Here is a 20,851-nt window from a genome sequence, read left to right on the forward strand (position 1 = left end):
GGGGATTGTAACAATGTGGAAGAGGGATGTGGTTGAAGGGATAGAGGAGTTGATCGGAAAGTACTCAGTTTCCATAAAGTTTAAGCAACAAGAGGATGATTATATGTGGGTGCTCACAAATGTTTACGGATAGAATGATTACAGAGAGAGAAAGGAGCTGTGGGAGGAACTGGCTGATGTTAGAGGGTTGTGGGATGTGCATTGGTGCATGGGTGGGGACTTCAATGTGATAAGGTTCTCGGAAGTGTCCAATAAGATTAACTAGAGGGTGACAAAAAGCGTGAGGAAGTTTAACAGTTTTGTGGATGCCTTTGAGCTTAAAGAGATTCCCCTAGCGCATAAGGCATTTACATGGTCAAATCTCCAATCTAGACCCATTTGCTCTAAGTTGGATAGATTCCTGTTCTCTTTGGATTGGGAAGAACATTGGGGAACCTTGGATGCTAGAGCTCTCCCAAGGGTGACCTCGGATCACTGGCCCATAGTGTTATGCAAGGAGGAAAGGTGTGGAGGTCCTACCACCTTTAGATTTGAAAATATGTGGTTACTTCATCCAGGGTTTCCTAACAAAGTGAGGAAGTGGTGGCATGAGTGTAACCTGTCGGTGGAGTGGGAGGGGATAAAATTCCATAAGAAACTACAATTCTTGAAAGCAAGAATCAAGGAGTGGAATTTGATGGAGTTCGGGAGGATAGAAGAAAGAAAGGGAGACCTGATGGATAAGATTGAAAGCCTTGACTCTAAAGAGGAAAGGGCAGAATTTGGAGAGGAAGACAATGATCTCAGAAGAGACTTGAGAAGGTAGTTAGAGGATTGCCTGCACAAGGAGGAAATTAGCTGGAGGCAAAAATCTCGGTGTAATTTGTTGCAAGAGGGAGATAGAAATAGTAGGTATTTCCACTCTCTAGCAGATGGTCTGAGAAGGAAGAACTTTATCTCCAAATTGGTAGTAGATGGAGTTGAGTTAGTACAACAAGAGGAGATTGTCAGGGCCTGTGTGGAGCATTTCAAATCTATTCTAAGAAGTCATGTGAGTAGAAGGGTGTGGGTAGAAGGTTTGGATTGGCTAGATGTAGGGGTGGAGAACAAGAGAAGGACGGAAAGAAGCTTTAATATAGAAGAGATCAAGGAGGCTGTGTTTTCTATAGATAGAACAAAAGCTCTAGGGCTGGATGGGTTTACAATGGCTTTTTATCAGGATTGTTGGGATATTTTGAAAGATGATCTCTTGCGTGTGTTTGAGGAGTTTTTCAGGAGAGGAATTGTCAATCTGGGTGTGAAATCTACATTTATAGCCTTAATTCCCAAAAAGAAAGATGCATCCCACTCGAAGGATTTTAGGCCAATAAGCTTGGTGAATAGCTTGTACCTGATCATTGCGAAATTGTTGTCTTTAAGGCTGAAGAAGGTAATTCCGGATATCATTGAACACTATCAAGGAGCTTTTGTGAGTGGAAGACAAATTACATACCAAATTTTAACTGCTAATGGGAGTGTGGAGAACTTTAAGAGGGATAATAAGAAGGGAGTGTTCTGAAAGCTTGACTTGGAAAAGGCATATGACTTGGTGGACTGGGAGTTCTGGAGGAAAGTTTTAACCAAATTCGGGTTTGGGGCTAGATGGTGTAAGTGGATCATGGGTTGTGTCTGGAATTGTCATTATTCAGTGCTAGTGAATGGGACAGTGGTAGATTTTTTTCTAGCCAGTAGGGGTATAAGACAAGGCGACCCCCTTTCTCCTTTCTTGTTCATTTTAATTGCGGTGGTTTTGGGGAATTTGATTCATAGAGCAGATTCTGGGGGGCTCATTAGAGGCTGGAGGGTTGGGAGGATGGAAACCCCCCTCACACATTTACAGTTTGCTGATGACACGATTTTGTTTTGTGAAGGTGGTAATGTGAGGTTTATTAGGAATTTAAAGTCGGTGATACAAATGTTTGAGCAACTGTCCAATTTGAAGGTTAACCTTGGGAAAAGCTGTGTAGTGGGGGTGAATTTGGAGGAGGGAGAGATCAGGGTGAGTGCTGAAGTGCTGGGGTGTGAAGTCACGGGGTGGCTTCTGAACTATTTAGGATTACCATTAGGTGATAATCCCAAGAAAGAGAGCTGTTGGAACCCGGTGATGGAAAGGTTTGAAAAAAGATTGGTATCCTGGAAAAAGAATTACTTCTCTCTTGGCGGGAGAATTACATTAATTCAGGCCACGCTTGCTAACTTACCCATCTTCTTCATGTCGTTGTTTAAAATCCCAAGTGAAGATTGCTAACAGATTAGAGAAGTTAATGAGAGATTTCCTGTGGGAGCCTGGGGAAGAGAAGGGGGATCATAGAGTTAGCTGGGAAATTGTGTGCAAGAGTAAGTCGTGTGGTGGTTTGGAGCTTGGGAGTATTAGGAGAAGGAATATGACTCTGCTGGGGAAGTGGTTGTGGAGGTTTCCTATGGAGAAGGAGAAGCTATGGGCTAGAATAGTGGCAAGTATTCATGGGCTGGAGCACAACGGATGGGACGCTGGAATCAGAGCTAGAATCACAAGCAATTCTCCTTGGAAAGCCATTCATGACCTGCTACCAGTTTTTATTCCTAATATCAGGTATGACTTGAATTCCGGTAACTCCATAAAATTATGGGAACAAACCTGGGTGGGGAGCGCCCCTCTAAAGGATCAATTTCCGTCTTTGTATGCTCTTTCTGATTTGAAAAATGAGTCGATCTCGTCTTTCACCACCTCGTCCTTTTCCACTTCTGGGATTGGGTGGAACTTGGGTCTAAGAAGGGATTTGAGAGATTCAGACTTCGACTGTATTTCGAGCCTTATTGCACTTCTTGATAACGTTGCCTTAGACCCTCTAGGGCAGATTCTAGAATTTGGACACCTAACCCCAATTGCATTTTCTCTTGTGTTTCGTTCTTCAAAGTCTTAAGTCAGTCCACCAGTCCTACCCTGTCCCCTTTTCCTGTTGGTGAGGTTTGGTGCAGAGCTATACCTCCTAGGATTGGTAGTTTTTGTTGGGAAGCCTATCTGGAAAGAATCAACTCTGGTGATCTATTCCAAAAGAAGAGACCCAATACTTGTTTGTCACCTCAGTGGTGTGTTCTGTGTAAAGCAGATGGGGAGACTGGTTTTCACCTAATGGTGTCGTGCCACTTCGCGAGGTCATTGTGGGATTGGGCTTTCTCCTTATTTGAATGCAGCTGGAATCCCCCATCGCAGGGCCTTTTCGCCCCTTCCTTCAGGTGGCGGTTAAAAAGGGGAAGGACAATGTGGAGAGGACTAAGGGTTGCAGTATGTTGAACACTGTGGGAAGAAAGGAACTCTAGGATATTCTCAGAAACTCAGAGAGGGACAACAGATTTGAGGGCTATCATACAGTTTAGGGCGGTACAGTGGCTGAAATCTCTGCAAATATTCACAGATTACACTGTGGATGACATGTTGAGGAAGTGTGGTGAAATTGCAAGTTGCATGCAGACCAAGTCAGTAATGAGTGTGGCTTAGACCCCCCCACTAGTGGATTCTTGAAATTAAACTTTGATGGATGCAGTAGGGGAAACCCGGGACAATCAGCGATTGGGGGTGTTTTTAGAGATGAAAATGGGGTCATTTCTGCTATGTTCTCAGGCCCAATTGGAGTGGGTGACTCACTTAGAGCTGAGATATGTGCAGTTATGGAAGGAGCCCGGAAAGCTAAGGAATTGAACATCAAGAAACTTATAATTGAAGGGGATTTAGAGGTGGTGATAGGGTGGCCGACCAAAGAACAAAATGATCTTTGGAAGTATAACAATGAGAAGAGGAAATTCAAATGGCTGGTGCGGGAGATGGAAGTTAAGACATGTTGGATTAAGAGATCAGCTAATTCCCTAGCTGACGGTTTAGCAAAACCAGGGGCAGAAAGGGATTCCTTGTTTTGGGCTAAGTTGTAATGTTAGTGTCCTTGTATCTTTGTATTTTCTTCTTTCCTTTCTTGAAGTTCTTTGTGACTCTTGGAAGATAAGTGTGTTTGTCTTCCACTTGTAAATTTTCTACTGATGAATTAATGAAAGTGTTATTGATAAGAAAAAGAGTTATGCTGACATGACCATGGTTCAAAGTATTGATACGATACGCCCCATATCGGGCGTATTGTATTGTATCTTTTGAAAAAGATACGGTCTGAAACGCCTTTTTCCAAGTGTTTCGGACCCCCAATTTTTTTAATAATAAAAAGCATGCTAAAAGCTTCCCAAAAATCCAAAATTTGAAAAAAAAACTAAAAAAAAAAAAGAGTTTTGGCCGTTTCTAACTACCAATACGATACGACTGAAACTTGTATCGTATCGATACTTTGAACCTTAGACGTGACAACTGAAAGAGGCAGCAAGAGGACAACATAGTTTAAATTTGCACCAACTCTTAAACTAGTGGTTGACCAAGTAACACATGCAATCGTGATCCAAACTTAATACCGACTATGTAACGTGGCCGCTCAATAACTCTAATCCTACTTATGCAATGACTTTGAAATTCTAAACATATACAAACTATAAATAGACAATCAAACCCTGTTATTGGACCCTACATAAAAATTATAAAATGGCAAAAATACCCTTGGCGTTTAATTTACTCCAAATTCCAAGTACCATATAAGAACCTGTTATAATGGGGCCTTCTTCTTTCTATAATAAGTCTTCAAGGGTGCTAATCGATTCCTATCACCCGAACAATCCATTTTCGTGCATTTGGTGGCTGTAACAATCAACCCAACATTGTCACAGCCCCTTTGGCCCAAGGAAGACCACCCATATTTTTCCCAATTGAGGGGAGTGCTCACTGAGTTTGTTGTGGTGTTCCTGCTCACCGGATTCCTTTCTTGCCCATGACTGCCCCCACTAATGTCAGGTTGTAATGTTATCCCCACGACCATAAATAGGAAATTCGGAGAATGGTTGAGGGATTACTCGCCAAGAAGTTGATACAGCCTAGCTATAGCCCTTTCTCCTCTCCCGTGCTACTAGTTAAAAAGAGTGTGAACTTGGCAGTTCTATGTGGGTTATTGGGCCTTGAATCATGTCACCATCAAGGACCAGTGGTAGTGATATTGGTACCTTTCCGGGCCCTATCAGTCCTCAGATGGGATGATGCCCTTCAGGGCCCTATATGGTCAAGATACCTCTGTCTTGCCATTCAAAAAGGGGTCAACTATGGTAGCAACGTCCAAAGAATACTTGCTCCAACAGGATGCTATTCTGCAAGAACTTAAGTCGAATTTACTGAGATCCCAACAATTATTGAAAAGATTTTATTCTTTTAAGCACATGCTTATTGAATTTCAGGTCATGAATCCGGTCTTCCTCAAACTTCATCTGTATCATCAGCTACTGTAGCCAGAAGGGCTTGGAACAAGCTGTCTCTGAAATAATTTGGGCCCTTAAAAGTCGTGGAGTGTATTGGACAGGTTGCATATTGATTGGATCTCCCTCATCGAAAATACATCTAGTGTTGCATGGTTCTCTCTTGAAATGTTGCCTGAAGCTGGGTGCTATCTCCTGCCCCTCACTGATGAAGGCTCCTCAGTGATCGAGCCACTACACATTGTAAACTTTTGTTGTGTTAGAACTAGAAGAGGGGGACATGTCATCCCAGAAGCTCTAGTGATTTGGAAGCCCCTACCAGCAGAAGATGCCACTTGCGGACATGGTCCCTATCTAGAAGCACTAGTGATTTGGAAGAATTGGAAGCACCTTATCTCAAGCTGCAAGAGGAGTTTCCCCATTTAGACCTTGAGGACAAGATCCATCTGAAGATTGGGGGAGCTGTTAGGACCCATAGCAGGCCCACAACTACAGCTACAAGCCATTCACCTATCACGTGCGATTTGCCCACCATTAAACAGGTCTACTATCGCAGGGCACATGTGCCATCTTCCTAGGAATGATTTAAGGCATAGGATAGAAAATCCTATGTGACATCCTAAGCAGAGAACATGCAACTACTTGAGCAGAGTGTATAAGCACTTACCGGCCATGTAATAAGGGATGTCAGAAAAACCCTTTTCAATTCATCATTTTCTCTTCTTCTCTGGAGGTCAGTTCCTCTCGAAGGAACCCTTTCATAGGAAGAACCTATCACTATCAGAATTGCCTAGGTGCCCACCTAGGCATTGCCTTGGCAAGTACGGTTATATGATGAGGTTCCCATGGTTCATTTAGTGCTTTTATGGCTTCTGGATGGTCCATGTCTTGATGGTTGTGTATTGGACATGACTTAACAGTGCTAATGAGCATTGATAGGTTGCCTAGTCTTTGCCATTTATTTCTTCAAATAGGATCATCTGATTGGGTTGCTTTCTTCTTTCGTATAGCTTCCTTGGTTTAGTGGTATACAAAATTTGTATTGTGTTAAAATAATTTGAAAATTCAGTTGCAAACTGTGCCAGTGCTAGCTAGAATCATGATGGGTAACATAGATGCTTTGGCCCTCCTCATGTTGTGGTAACCCATTTCTGAATATGCGTTCTGTGGAACAGGTAAAGAGAATGACTCTCCTTGCAATAAGGAAAACAGTGGAAGATTTGGAGCAGCTTACAAAGTAAGTAATTTCAAATGTCAAGCATATATGAAAACATTAAATAAGCATTGCCCTGCTTTATTGTTCTCTGATCTCTCACTGTAGTTTTGTTGTAATTTATGTTGCTACCATTGTTCATACCCAAGTGGCTACTTGCGATGGATCGCAATGGCATGACCCTTTTTCAGCATAGGTCTAGATTGCTTCCTTTGTTTATTAATAAAACAGAAAGAATAAGAGAAAAAGAGAATGGATAATCTGCTTATGAGGCAAACAAAAGATTAAAATCTCTCCTAGCAGTTGGCCTATATATACGTTCACTAATTAAAGTGGTTTACAATCATGCCCCGGTTTAATGAAACTTGCCTGGACTGGAATAATGTCCTTATAAGGAGAAGGGAAATGGCCAAACTGCCCTTCTTCCCAAACACTTATAATATTACCCAAAATGCTTAGAATTTCTCTCAGTACTGCCCCTCGAGCTAGAGCATATATGTTATGCAACTCCAGCTTCTTACAAATATAATCTGAGCTTGACTCAAACTCTTGGTTAACAAATCAGGCAACTGGTCGTGTGATTTTGCATATGGTGTTGTAATATCTCCACTATCTTCTCCCACAGAAAATGACTGTCCACTTTAATATGCTTTGTTCTTCATGGAAAAGTAGATTGGAAGCAATATGCACTGCAGCTTATCACAAAACAGATCTGAGTGGTATAGATGCTCTTATCTTTATGGAGTGCAATAGATGGATCTAAGTGGGAGTATGATCTAGACCACTTGGTAACCAAACCTTCTCAGTAACCAAATAACCAATTTCTCCACTTCACTGTTTCTCATTTTTTTCTTCATCCTTTCCTATTCTTGAATATACTTTCGCATTTGAGGGAATTTTCCAGGCATCCTCTCATTGGATCTGCCCCTTCCCTTTTTTCCATTTCTAGGGCCTTCCAATCTTCGAGGAAAATACATTTAATAGCTCCAATATCGAGTTTATCAAGTTTAGGTCCTTGTTTAGGGACAAAACAAACACATCCAAAGATAAAGGACAGAGGATGTGGGGAAGTGGAAGGGAAAAATACAGAAAATGTTGATACCATGAAGTATAGAATAAGGCATTTGTTTTATTAGGAAACAAGAGGTAAGAACATCATCACTCCATTTTGACTTGGACATATACATTTGAAAAAGAAGAGATTTTATAACTTCCAAAAGGTGATGATTTTTTTGTTCAATTACCCCATTTTATTGTGGGGAATAAGAGGAAGTGGTATGGTGAATAATGTCATGTTGGTTGAGGACCTTGAGGTATGATTGAAATGCACCTTGCATATTATTCTTGGGCGTTATTTGAGCGAAATATTTTAGTAGAAACAGCAAATTGATTCTTTATTTTTGCATGAATGGTTTGAGGAACTGAAGGTATGGAGGGTAGTTTCATGTAGGTAGGGTGGTGGAGAAGAAGTTTGAAGGTTGAAGCTAAGGATTTCTTGTTCGAGGAAGTTGGAGTCCGAGGTAAGATGAGCTTAAAGACAAGTTAAGGGCGGAGGGCAATGGTTCTGGTGACTAGGGTAATAGTAGTGGAATGGTTCAGGAGTTTTGTGGAAGAAGCAAGTTTAAAAGGCAAGCAAAGCAACAAAAAAGAGGTTGAAACAAAGGAAGGTATGGCATATATGGTCAAAAGCAGGAAGAATACTAAGGGGTGTTATCTAACTTTGATTGAGTTCTTTGGAAAAGGAAAGAAATAGATGTTATGCTTCTCGTGAAGAAGACAGAGTCAAGACTGGAAGGATGTTAGCATGTTACTTGAGGAGTTGTATTGTCGTGGGGGAACAACTACAAAGGAGAGTCGAGTGGAGCCTGTGGTTATAGTGAAAGCCAACATACAATGTAGATTGTTGGATTACTTGAGGAAGGAATGCTTCCATAGAATCGATTGAGAGTAGCAGAAATCAGGTTTCAAGAAGAGAGAAGAGGAAGAAGAAGCAAAACAGTCGCAAGTTTGTGAAGATGGGGGAATTTGTGGAGGTAGGCCGTTGGAAAAAAAGCTTTGAAGATTGAATCTAAGGAGCTCCTATTTGAGGAACTGAGATTAACTGGTCAGCTGAGCTTGAAATCGGGGAAGCAAAGAGAGGGATGGTGTTGTTAGAAGGTTTGGGGGTAATTGAAGTGTTCAAGGAGTTTGTAGAAGGTGCAAATAACAAAGGCAAACAAAATAGTTGGAAAGAGCTTCTCTCAGAAACTGGAAGAAGGTTTGTTGTAGAGTGTAAGACAAACCTTAAAGGTTATTTTATTTCTTTGATAGAATTTTTTGGCAAGGGTAGAAAGCAGATGGTCTGCTTCCCAGAAGGAAGGAAGAGTCGGGGCTGGAAGGCAGTTCATGGCGCCTGATGTGAACTGCTGCAACGCTTGGGTGCTAAAAGAGAAGTAATAGTAAAAAGGAAGATAAGCAGTTCTAATAGTATGGTGAGCAATAATAAGCAAGAGACTCATTTAGTGATAGTTGGGGTAGGTAAATACAGAATGGGAGTAAACATACAGAGAGGTGATTGGGAAAGTAAACTGATAGTTAAAGCTTCAGCTCACATTCTAGACTGGAGGAAAGTTGCAGATCTGTTAACAGCAAGTTTAAAGTTGATTAGCACATTTATTTTAACACCTTTTGAGATGGACAAGGCTTTGCTGGATCTGCTTGAGAATAGAGTAGAAGTTGAGGCTTTAAATATCCAAGCTAAACTTGGAAACTTCACAGTATGAAGATGGGGAACCTTGGATGCTAGAGCTCTCCCAAGGGTGACCTCGGATCACTGGCCCATAGTGTTATGCAAGGAGGAAAGGTGTGGAGGTCCTACCCCCTTTAGATTTGAAAATATGTGGTTACTTCATCCAGGGTTTCCTAACAAAATGAGGGAGTGGTGGCATGAGTGTAACCCGTTGGTGGAATGGAAAGGGATGAGATTCCATAAGAAACTACAATTCTTGAAAGCAAGAATCAAGGAGTGGAATTTGATGGAGTTCGGGAGGATAGAAGAAAGAAAGGGAGACCTGATGGATAAGATTTAAACCCTTGACTCTAAAGAGGAAAGGGGAGAATTTGGAGAGGAAGACAATGATCTCAGGAGAGACTTGAGAAGGTAGTTAGAGGACTGCCTGCATAAGGAGGAAATTAGCTGGAGGCAAAAATCTCAATGTAAATGGTTGCAAGAGGGAGACAGAAACAATAGGTATTTCCACTCTCTAGCAGATGGCAGGAGAAGGAAGAACTTTATATCCAAATTGGTAGTAGATGGAGTTGAGTTAGTACAGCAAGAGGAGATTGCCAGGGCCTGTGTGGGGCACTTCAAATCTATTCTAAGAAGGCCTGTGAGTAGAAGGGTGTGGGTAGAAGGTTTGGATTGGCCAAATGTAGGGGTGGAGAACAGGCGAAGGTTGGAAGGAAGCTTTAATCTAGAAGAGATCAAGGAGGCTGTGTTTTCTATGGATAGAACAAAAGCCAGGGCCAGATGGGTTCACAATTGCTTTTTATCAAGATTGTTGGGATATTTTGAAAGATGATCTCTTGCGGGTGTTTGAGGAGTTTTTCAGGAGAGGAATTGTCAATCCGGGTGTGAATTCTACATTTATAGCCTTAATTCCAAAAAAGAAGGATGTTTCCCACCCGAAGGATTTTAGGCCAATTAGTTTGGTTAATGGCTTGTATAAGATCATTGCATAAGTGTTGTCTTTGAGTTTAAAGAAAGTACTGCCAGATATCATTGCACACTATCACGGAGCTTTTGTGAGTGGAAGACAAAATACAGATCAAATTTTAATTGCTAATGAGAGTGTGGAGAGCTTTAAGAGGGATTAGAAGAAGGGAGTGGTTTGTAAGCTGGACTTGGAAAAGGCTTATGACTTGGTGGACTGTGATTTCTTGAGGAAAGTTTTAGCTAAATTCGGGTTTGGGGCTAGATGGGGTGGACTGTGCTAGGGTGTGAAGTTTCGGGGTGGCTTTTGATCTATTTAGGGTTGCCATTAGGTGATAATCCCAAGAGAGAGTTTTTGGAACCCGGTGTTGGAATGGTTTGAAAAAAGACTGTTATGCTGGAAAAAGAACTACCTCTCTCTTTGTGGTATTAGGAGAAGGAATATGACTCTGTTGGGGAAGTGGATGTGGAGGCTTCCTATGGAGAAGGAGAAGCTATGGGCTAGAATAGTGGCAAGTATACATGGGCTGGAACACAATGGATGGGACGTTGGAATCAGAGCTAGGACCACAAGCAATTCTCCTTGGAAAGCCATTCATGACCTGCTACTAGTTTTCTTCCCTAATATCAGGTATGGTTTGAATTCCGGTAACTCCATAAAGTTTTGGGAACAAACCTTGGTTGGGAGCGCCCCTCTAAAGGATCAAATTCCATCTTTGTTTGCTCTTTCTGATTTGAAAAATGAGTCGATCTCGTCTTTCACCACCCTGTCCTCTTCCACTTCTGGGATTGGGTGGAACTAGGGTCTAAGAAGGGATTTGAGGGACTCAGACTTCGACTGTATTTCGAGCCTTATTGCACTTCTTGAAAACGTTGTCTTAGACCCCACTAGGGCGGTTTCTAGAATTTGGACACCTACCCCCAATGACATTTTCTCTTGTGCTTCGTTCTTCAATGTCTTAGGTCCGTCCACCAGTTCTACCCTTCCCCCTTTCCCTGTTGGTGAGGTTTGGTGCAGAGCTATACCCCCTAGGGTTGGTAGTTTTTGTTGGGAAGCCTATCTGGAAAGAATCAACACTAATGATCTACTCCTAAAGAAGAGATCCAATACTTGTTTGTCACCTCAGTGGTGTGTTCTGTGTAAAGCGAATCGGGAGAATGGTTTTCACCTACTGGTGTCTTGCCACTTCGCGAGGTCAATTTATGATTGGGCTATCTCCTTATTCGGATGCAGCTGGAATCCCCCATCAGACTTGCAGAGCCTTTTCTCCCCTTCCTTTTTCAGGTGGTGGATAAGAAGGGGAAGGACAATTTGGAGAGGACTAAGGGCTGCAGTATGTTGGACACTGTGGGAAGAAAGAAACTCAGAGAGGAGCAGCAGATCTGAGGGCTATTATACATATTAGGGTGGTATCGTGGCCAAAATGTTTGGAACTATTCACGGATTACACTATGGATGACATGTTGAGGAAATGGGGTGAAATTGCAAATTGCACGCAGACCAAGTCAGCAATGTGTTTCGCTTGGACCCCCCCCCCCCACCTAGTGGATTCTTGAAATTAAACTTGATCGGTGTAGTAGGGGAAACCCGGGACAATCGGGGATCGGGGGTGTTTATAGGGATGAAAATGGGGTCATCTCTGCTATGTTCTCAGGCCCAATTGGAGTGGGTGACTCCCTTAGAGCTGAGATCTTTGCAGTTATGGAAGGAGTCCGGAAAGGTAAGGAATTGAACATCAAGAAATTCATAATTGAAGGGGATTCAGAGGTGGTGATAGGGTGGCTGACTAAATATCAAAATGATTTATGGAAGTACAATAATGAGGGGAAGAAATTCAAGTGGCTGGTGCGGGAGATGGAAGTTTAGACATGTTGGATTAAAAGATCGGCTAATTCTCTAGCTGACGGTTTAGCTAAACAAGGGGCAGAAAGGGATTCATTGTTTTGGGATAAGCTGTAATGTTAGTGTCTTTTTCTTTTTTCCTTTCTTGAAGCTCTTTGTGACTCTTGGAAGATAAGTGTGCTTGTTTTCCACTTGTAAATTTTCTACTGATGAAATAATGAAAATGTTATTGATAAAAAAAACTTGAGGAAGGAAGAATGGGAAACTTAGTTTATAATTCAAACAGGAATACAAGTTACAGATTAGAGGAAAATTGCACATTTATTACCCTTGAATCTTAGACTGAAAACTGAGTGCATTATAACCCCATTTGATTTGATAAATGTAAAGCTCTATGGATATTCAAGAGTGTAGAGGACAATGATGTCGGCCCCACAGCTGTGGTCCCACTCTGTCCGTAGGGTAGAATGTGCCCTAGTCATCCTAGGGTTAGTTGATGGTCAATCTATTTTTCCAATTGTTATTTATATTGTTTTATGTGTTATGTAAATACCAAGGGCAGATTTGTCCTTTCTTGTAACTAGCATAACCTATAAATACTAAATAGAAGTGGCGGCGGCAGAATATTCAGATTCTGTCATTCCTTTCAATTCTTGTGTTCTACTGCTCTCTCTCTCTACTCTTTCTCTTCTCTCCTCTATACTTTTTTCTCCTTTTTCGAACCTGAAATCTATTAGGGTTCAAGATTGATAGCAGTTTTGAACTTCTACTTGGTATCAGAGCAAGGTTAGGGTTTCTCATGCGGGTCTAGTCCAGCCGACCACATGAGAATCCCCTAGGGCTGGAAGCTGAGAAAGTGGAGTTCGTGGACTGATTCTTGGAGATCGTCAGAGGGTTTAGCAGCTGTTGAAGACGTGCCACGATTGCAGAGTGTTGGTGATAAGGAAGAATCAGAGAAGAGGGTTCGGGTAACCTTGGAAGGCAGCGAATAGTTTTTTCTTGTAAGTTATCTATTTTCTAAGAGAAGTACTATCGGAGAGGATAGGTTGGACCTATCTGGAAAGGGTAGCCGAACCATTATTGGGTTTTCTCCCTTCTATTCTGTAGGGTTTTACAGCAAACCCTACTGTTGGGCCGAACTGCCTTAGGGTTCTTTTCTCCTACTCTAGGGTTTGAAAGTGATCTTGCGGCAAACCCTAATAAGCTTGCGGCAAGCCCTAATGTTAGACTGAACCTTGCGATTTACTTGGAGCTGTCCTCAAGTTTTGTTAGCATTGATCATCTTTTAGGGTTTCATATTAAACCTACTACCAGTCTATCTGTACCGTACTGATTGGAATGTGCAACTGAAATGTTTTCTTTAAGGATTGATTAAAACCCTAATTCTGCCAAGCATATCAGATCTGCTTCTAAGCTGATTTTTTAGATCCTTTTGGGGTTTTCGAACTCTGTTAAGGGGTGAGAACTGTACGGACTGCTGTTGTTGTGTTTGCTAGTTGGTTTCAGATCAGATTTCTACCTGTTTTGTGCACATACACTGTGAATACAGATTGGTCCTACACTGTTTTGATTGTGATTGGTGGTCCAAGTGTTGTTTTTGAGACTTAATCGAGATGGAGATTAAAAATCAGGCAAAAGGCAGTTTTGGGAACAACAATTATGGTAGTGTTTCTGAGACAGGTGGTCAGATTAAAACTGTAAAGTTTGATGGATCAAACTATTTGGAATGAGCCCAATCAGCCGTGATGGTTATTGGGGGAAGAGGTAAATTAGGGTACCTCTTGGGAGATGTGAAAGAACCCCCCAAGGGAGATCCTACGTATACCAAGTGGATCCAAGAAAACTACTTGGTTATGACATGGTTGTGTAATTCTATGCAACCCCATATTAGCCAAAATTACTTGTGGGCAAAGACAACTAAGGTGATATGGGATGTTATGAAAGAAACTTTTTGCCAACCCCTTAATGTTGCCATAGCATATTAATTGAAATGTGAAGTGAAAAACCTTAAACAAGGAGAGAAACCGATTTCAGTATACTTTTATACCTTGCAGTCTCTGTGGCGTGAGATTGATCACTTAGAGGCTCTTTAGTGTGACTCTCTCTAAGGCATACTCCTTAGTACATAGTGAAGAGACCATAAGGAAAGTTATGATGCAACCTCAACCTCTCACACCAACCTTTGTAGCTGTCAAACCCAAATCAGGGGTGATTCAAAGAACAACAGGAGGAAGGAAGACAAAAAGGATGTGGTATGTGAACATTGTAAGAAACCCAAACATACAAAAGAAACATGTTGGAAACTGCATCCTCACTTAGTTCTGGCAAAGTTGAGAAGCAAGAAGGGCAATGCTCATGTGGCCGTGAACATTGATTCAGCATCCTCATTTGGCACAAGAGGAACACCTTTAGAGACCTTAGTTGCAATTTGGGCTGCCCTAATACAGTTAGAATAGGAAGTTGGATGTTCAGCTCAGCCACCGCAGTCACCATCAGCTCCTGCCACATCTGCCTTCGCACATTCAGGTACTTGAGCTTCAGCCTACCATGTCTCAGCTCCATGTACTATTTGACCCTTGTTGGGTAATAGATTTTGGTGCATCCGACCACATGAGTATTATTCTTTCAGTCATCTGTTTTGCATGTTCATAAGTTTGATACTAATCTTCTTTCAATCAATAGTATTACCAAGCATATGAACTGCCCAGTAACCTTCTTCCCTGACTGCTGTGTTTTTCAGGACTTGGGGACGAAGAAGCTGATTGGGACTGGTCGTGAGACGAATGGGATCTATCTTCTCGGGGAGAGGTCTCATCAGGAAGAGTCAGTAGAGAAGATGTCTTTTGTTTCTCAGAGTGTGAGTTCGGTTATGCTTTGGCATAACCGATTGGGTCATTTGTCCTTTCGGTCTCTAAAGAATTTGTTTCCTGCTTTTTTTGAATCTATTGAGTTGTCTTAGTTGCAGTGTGAAAGTTGTGAGTTTGCTAAACATTGTAAAAAGTCTTATTTATTGAGTAATAAAAAGAGTAATAAATCTTTTGATATTGTGCATATTGATGTTTGGGGGCCCTATCACATCCCTTCCATGGGTGGGTACAGATATTTTTTGTTATTTGTTGATGATCATACCCGTTTTTCTTGGGTTTATCTCATGCGTTCACGAGATGAGGTTCCTGCCCTGACCGAAAACTTTCACCAAATGATCCTAACCCAATTTGATGCCAAGATCGAAGTTCTTAGATCCGATAACTTAAAGGAATACTTTGCTAAACCATTGGCATCTTACCTTCTTAATGATAGGGTTATACACCGGAGTTTTTGCCCTCATACACCTCAGTAGAATGGAGTTGCAGAAAGGAAGAATAAGCATATCTTGGAGGTGGTTAGAAGTCTTATGTTTACCTCCAATGTCCATATTCGCTTATGGGGTGATGCTATCCTCACGACAGTATATCTTATTAATCGGGTTCCGTCCCGAGTCCTTGATATGGGACCTCCTTTTTCCCTTCTATACCCAAGTGAGGAGTTGTTTTCTATTCCCCTTAAAACATTTGGTTGTACCTGCTTTGTTCAACTTCTCGGACCCCATCACTCCAAGTTTGAACCCAAGGCCTCTAAATATATTTTCCTTGGTTATGCACAAACTCAAAAGGGTTATTGTGGCTATGATCCTGTCTCAAGGAGGAAATTTGTCTCCATGGATGTCACTTTTTTTGAGGAGACACCCTATTATCCTCAGGTTTCTCCTCAGGGGGAGAGCAGTGAGAGTGGGAGTTTGAGTCCTTTTCTTCAAGGGGAGAGCAGTGAGAGTGGGGTAGTTCCTTTACCTATTCTATTGGGCGATGAGAGCTGCAATGGTGAGGGTGGTCAGAGGGATCAGGAGTTGATGGTCTATTACATGCGATTCTAGTAGGTTGATCCTGGTCATCAGCAGTCCATGCTAGCTCTAATCACATCTATAGCTCCAAGTCCAGGTATTACAGTCTCAGGGCCCACAGAGACTTCCTCTATTGTTGCTCTTCCACCTCCTGCAGATGACCTTGACTTTCTGATTTCCATCCGTAAAGGGAAATGACATTGTACCTCATCTACAACCCACTGTATTCCCCAGTTTTTATCCTATGATCGCCTATCTCCTACCCACAGGTCGTACCTTAGTTCTGTTGCCAATGTCCCTATTCCAAGAACAGTGCAAGAAGCCCTATCCGTCCCGGAATGGAAAGATGCAATGCAGGTTGAGATGGATGCCCTGTTGAAAAATAACACCTAGGAGCTAGTTGATCTGCCCAAAGGAAAGAAACCAGTTGGCTGCAGATGGGTATTTACCGTGAAGCACAATGCAGATGGATCCATTGAGAGGTATAAAGCTCGGTTAGTTGCAAAAGGGTTCACCTAGACTTATGGTATAGATTATTTGGAGACTTTTGCTCCGGTAGCCAAGATGACCACCATTCGAGTCCTATTATCCCTTGTAGCAAGTCACACTTGGCCTTTATACCAAATGGACGTGAAAAATGCTTTTCTGAATGGAGACCTACAGGAAGAGGTTTACATGCGTTTGCCTCCTAGATTCTATGATGCAGAAATAGCTAAGAAGGTCTGTCGGCTCAACAAGGCTTTATATGGTTTGAAGCAGTCACCTAGGGTTTGGTTCGATAGATTCAGACTAGCCCTTGTGAAGTTCAGTTATGTACAGGCCCAGTCAGATCATACTCTATTCATCAAGAGGGTAGAGTCCTCATTGACACTACTTGCAGTATATGTTGATGATATTGTGGTGACAGGGAATGATAGCCATGAGGTTGAGTCCCTTAAACAACTCCTTCATCAAGAATTTGAGGTGAAAGACCTTGGTGTATTTCGGTATTTTTTGGGTATTGAGGTTGCTAGATCCAAACAGGGGATCTTTATCTCTCAGAGGAAATATGTCTTAGATCTACTGGCAAAAACTAGAATGTTAGGTGTCAAGCCTGCGGATACACCCATTGAACAGAACCACAGGATTAGTGCAGAGAGTGGGGAGCCTCTTGAAGACAAGGTTATGTTCCAGCGATTGGTAGGAAAGCTCCTATATCTTTGCCTCACTCGGCCATATATTACTTATGATGTTAGTGTTGTCAGACAGTACATGCATTCTCCTAGAACTACACATTTTCTTGCGGCTGAAAGGATATTAGCATACCTGAAGAGATGCCCGGGTAGGGGTATACTGTTCAAGAACAATAACCACATGAAGGTGGAGGTTTATACGGATGCCGATTAGGCTGGGAATGTTGATGACAAAAGGTCTACCTCAGGATATTGTGCTCTTGTGGGATGTAATCTTGGTTTTTGGAGAAGTAAGAAACAAAGTGTTGTCTCCCGATCTAGTGTTGAAGTAGAATACAGGTCAATGGCTAATGGAGTGGTTGAAATCCTATGGCCGAGATCTCTACTTGAGGAGTTGGGTATTGAGTATGAGAAGCCCCTGATGCTGTATTGTGATAATCAAGCAGCTATTAATATAGCACATAATTCAGTGCAGCATGACAGAACCAAACACATTGATGTTGACCGACATTTTGTACGAGAGAGGGTCTCATCTCAAGAAGTTTGCCTCCCTTACGTCACATCCAGTATGCAACTAGCAGATATCCTCACTAAAGTCGTATCAAGAAAGAAGGTGGAGGCGGATCTATCGAAGTTGGGAATGATAAACATTTATTCCCAACTTGAGGGGGAGTGTAGAGAACACTGATGTGGGCCCCACAACTGTGGACCCACTCTGTTCGTAGGGTAGAATGTGCCCTAGTCATCCCAGGGCTAGCTGATGGTCAATCTGTTATTCCGTTGTTATTTATATTTCAGTTTTATATTGTTTTATGTGTTATGTAAATACCAAGGGCAGATTTGTCCTTTCATGTAACTAGCATAACCTATAAATACTAAATAGAAGTGGCGGCAGCAGAATATTCAGATTTTGTCCTTCCTTTCAATTCTTGTGTTCTACTGCTCTCTCTATACTCTTTCTCCTCTCTCCTCTATACTTTTTTCTCCTATTTCCGAACCTGAAATCTATTCGGGTTCAAGACTTTTAGCAGTCTTGAACTTCTACTAAGAGAATAAAGTAGGCCTCTCAGTTGCTAATCTTTAGACTGCGTTAGGAGCTTTCACAATCTTTAGGTGGAATCCTCTCTCTAACTCTAAGGATTACTTTGTTGAAGACGAGGTACTGGTGCGCATAATTGGGCTGCCTTCTCATCTTTAGAGGGAAGAAGTAGCATAATCCATTGCACTGATGTGTGGACAGCGACTAGATAGTGATTATTGGGGAGATCTCCACTCTGTAGCCATTCTTCTAAGCTGGGTGAAGCTTGAAGGAAGGTGCAAATAAGGGTGGAAGATATCTTTGTATCAGTTTAGTTGGCTTCTTCCATTGAAGCAAGCTTGTGGAGAGAGGCTAGAATGGAGGGAGGGGAAAAGGTTGAAGAAGTTGTACGTGGAACAAGGGGATTGGAAGATTCAAATTCGAACGGAAATTATACCAAAATGGGCAGCATTTACTAGGGAGCCAAAAAGATGTGGGGAAGATGGAAGGTCAAAGGTTTGAAATACCTGAAACCTCCTGCCTTGCAGTAGAAACATTGCACAGGTGGGGGTTGGGAATAATGCTACAATAGCAGTTAATATTGGTGAGGGAAGTAAAGAAGAGGCAGTTGTTATTCCTCGTCCTGAGCTATGAAACATGGGCGCTGAAATTTGAGTTAGCAGAGATGGTGGATTACTGAGTCATGTGTGATCAGATGGGACATGTAGAGGCTCCGAGCCAGTGGGCCTTTCTTCTTAACTTGGGCCAATGATTAGTATGGAGATTGGGTTGGATGGGCCAAACACCGAGCCCACAACCAAGCCTCTTAAGATTTTAAAGTCACATTTTAACTTAAAACCATACATGGTCCAAGGTGGAGAATTTGATTGACGCCTCTAACAATCTATCATCTTCTTCATCAAGCTCAACTCTTAGCAACAAACTATTGAAATTAGTGTGAAGCCCAACAGTTCTTTTCAATGGATCCCAACAAAAAATGGTGAATCACCTAACCCTTGAGGAATAGAATCCAAGGTGCATTAGGTATAGCGACATGGAGAAGTTGGAAAACACAGATTGGGTATAAGTAGATAACAATGATGAATATGACTCAGATGACTCATTTGGAACCTTGAGTTTTGGCAGCATGGATTTGCAAGCGAAGGAAAACTTGTTAGTGAGAAGGAGTTTGAGTACGGAGACTTTGTTCGTTGAAGACGAAGGTGGTGTTGTTGGTTTTTCTAGGGAGATATGAATAGATTTTGGGTGTTCCAGGAAGGGTTAAACATATTTTGGGTCTACAAGATTGTAGGTAAGATGATGGTGTTTGCATTACCATGTCCACACCGTAGGAATCGCCTAGTAGGGGACCGACACTAAAATTGGTCGTAGTCGGTCAACAATCTATCCCAAGTGGTCCTTGTGCTCTCCTTCCTCACTTAGGTATTGATGTCAATTTATTTTTGGTTACTACTTGGTGTGTTATGCCTAAAACCGGTGTACCGACATCCCATCTAAGTGGTAAAATAGAGGAAAGAGTTGGGGAAGGTTGCAATGAGGGGAAAGGGGGAGAGTTATAAAATCTGGTGTCTGATTTGTGCAGAGTTTGAGGAACTCAGTCAAAAGGAAGGTTATGTGGTAGGGTACAATGAGATTGTGAGGGGTGATGGTAAGGAAGGGTTTGACTTCGATATAGGAAGGCTTCAGACCTTGAAAGAGGGTCCCACCGATGAGAGGGGTCAGACGTTTGTAAGGGCTAGCAGAATAGGAGAGGTGAAAATGAATAATGAAAAGGGTGAAGAAACCAAGAGGGTGAAAAGAAAAAAAAATATCTGAAGTGAATTTAGAGTTTAGTGGTAGGGGAGATAGAAGGAAGGGCGTGAAGTAAGGAGTAGTGGTTATTGGTTGATGGTTTTTTTAAGATATGTGTCGATGTGATTGGTTTGATGGAATGTGAGAATTGGGGAGTGCAAGGAAAAGGAGGGTCATTATGGATCTGCTAAAGAGAGAAAAGCTTGACATTGTACTTGTACAAGAAGCAAAATTGCCAGAACTAGATGGATGGTGGGTGAGAAGTGTATGGAGATCAAGAGGAGTTAGTTGGATTTCATACCCTTCTTGGGAAGCTTTTAGGAGGGATTGTTACACTATGGAAAGAGGATGTAGTAGAACTAGTGGAGGAGTTGATATCTGTGGGCCTAATACCTATGTGGGTGTTAACTAATAGCTATGGGCCCAATACCTATAAGGAAAAGAATGACATGTGGGATGAGCTATACACAATTCAGGTTTTGTGGGAAGGCTCATGGTGTCTGGGAGGAGATTTTAATGTTATGTTGTTTTTTGAGGAAACTAGCAATCCCCAACAGTTCATTATGACTACTATGAGGAAGTTTAATAGCTTTATTGTGTATTGTGAGTTAGAGTAAATTCCGCTTTTACAAGCCAGATTCACTTGGTCTAACCTACAGGAAGTCTCCTTTGTGGTCAAAGTTGGATAGATTCATCTTTAGCCTAGCCTGGGAGAATTATTGGGGCAACCTAGTGTCTAGAGCTTTTCCCCGGGTAATCTTGGATCATTGTCCTATAAGATTAGGTATGGAGGATTTTAGCTACGGACCCAGATCGTTTTGGTTCGAGAATATGCGGCTTACTCACTCAAGTTTTGTGAACAATGTAAAAACGTGGTGGAATGAGGCATTGGGG

At 41.9% G+C, this 20,851-nt stretch overlaps 1 protein-coding gene across 5 annotated transcripts in view; it reads left to right on the forward strand.

Annotated features, from left to right (window-relative positions):
- Positions 1 to 20,851, forward strand: part of LOC148862222 (lysine-specific demethylase JMJ29-like) — a 66,118-nt gene that overhangs the window by 34,527 nt on the left and 10,740 nt on the right. For 4 of the 5 annotated variants that reach the window (XM_088986823.1, XM_088986825.1, XM_088986824.1 and 1 more), the window contains one exon: positions 6,507 to 6,568. In XM_088986823.1, coding sequence (XP_088842949.1) covers positions 6,507 to 6,568 — 62 coding nt within the window. Of the gene's footprint in view, positions 1 to 6,506; positions 6,569 to 14,818; positions 14,902 to 20,851 lie in introns of all 5 variants that reach the window. The other variant, XR_016113448.1, reaches the window with a different exon arrangement.

The sequence above is a fragment of the Nelumbo lutea genome, chromosome 4 (genome assembly GCF_056320005.1).
Source record: "Nelumbo lutea isolate HS-2025 chromosome 4, American lotus-T2T, whole genome shotgun sequence".
Lineage (NCBI taxonomy): Eukaryota > Viridiplantae > Streptophyta > Magnoliopsida > Proteales > Nelumbonaceae > Nelumbo > Nelumbo lutea.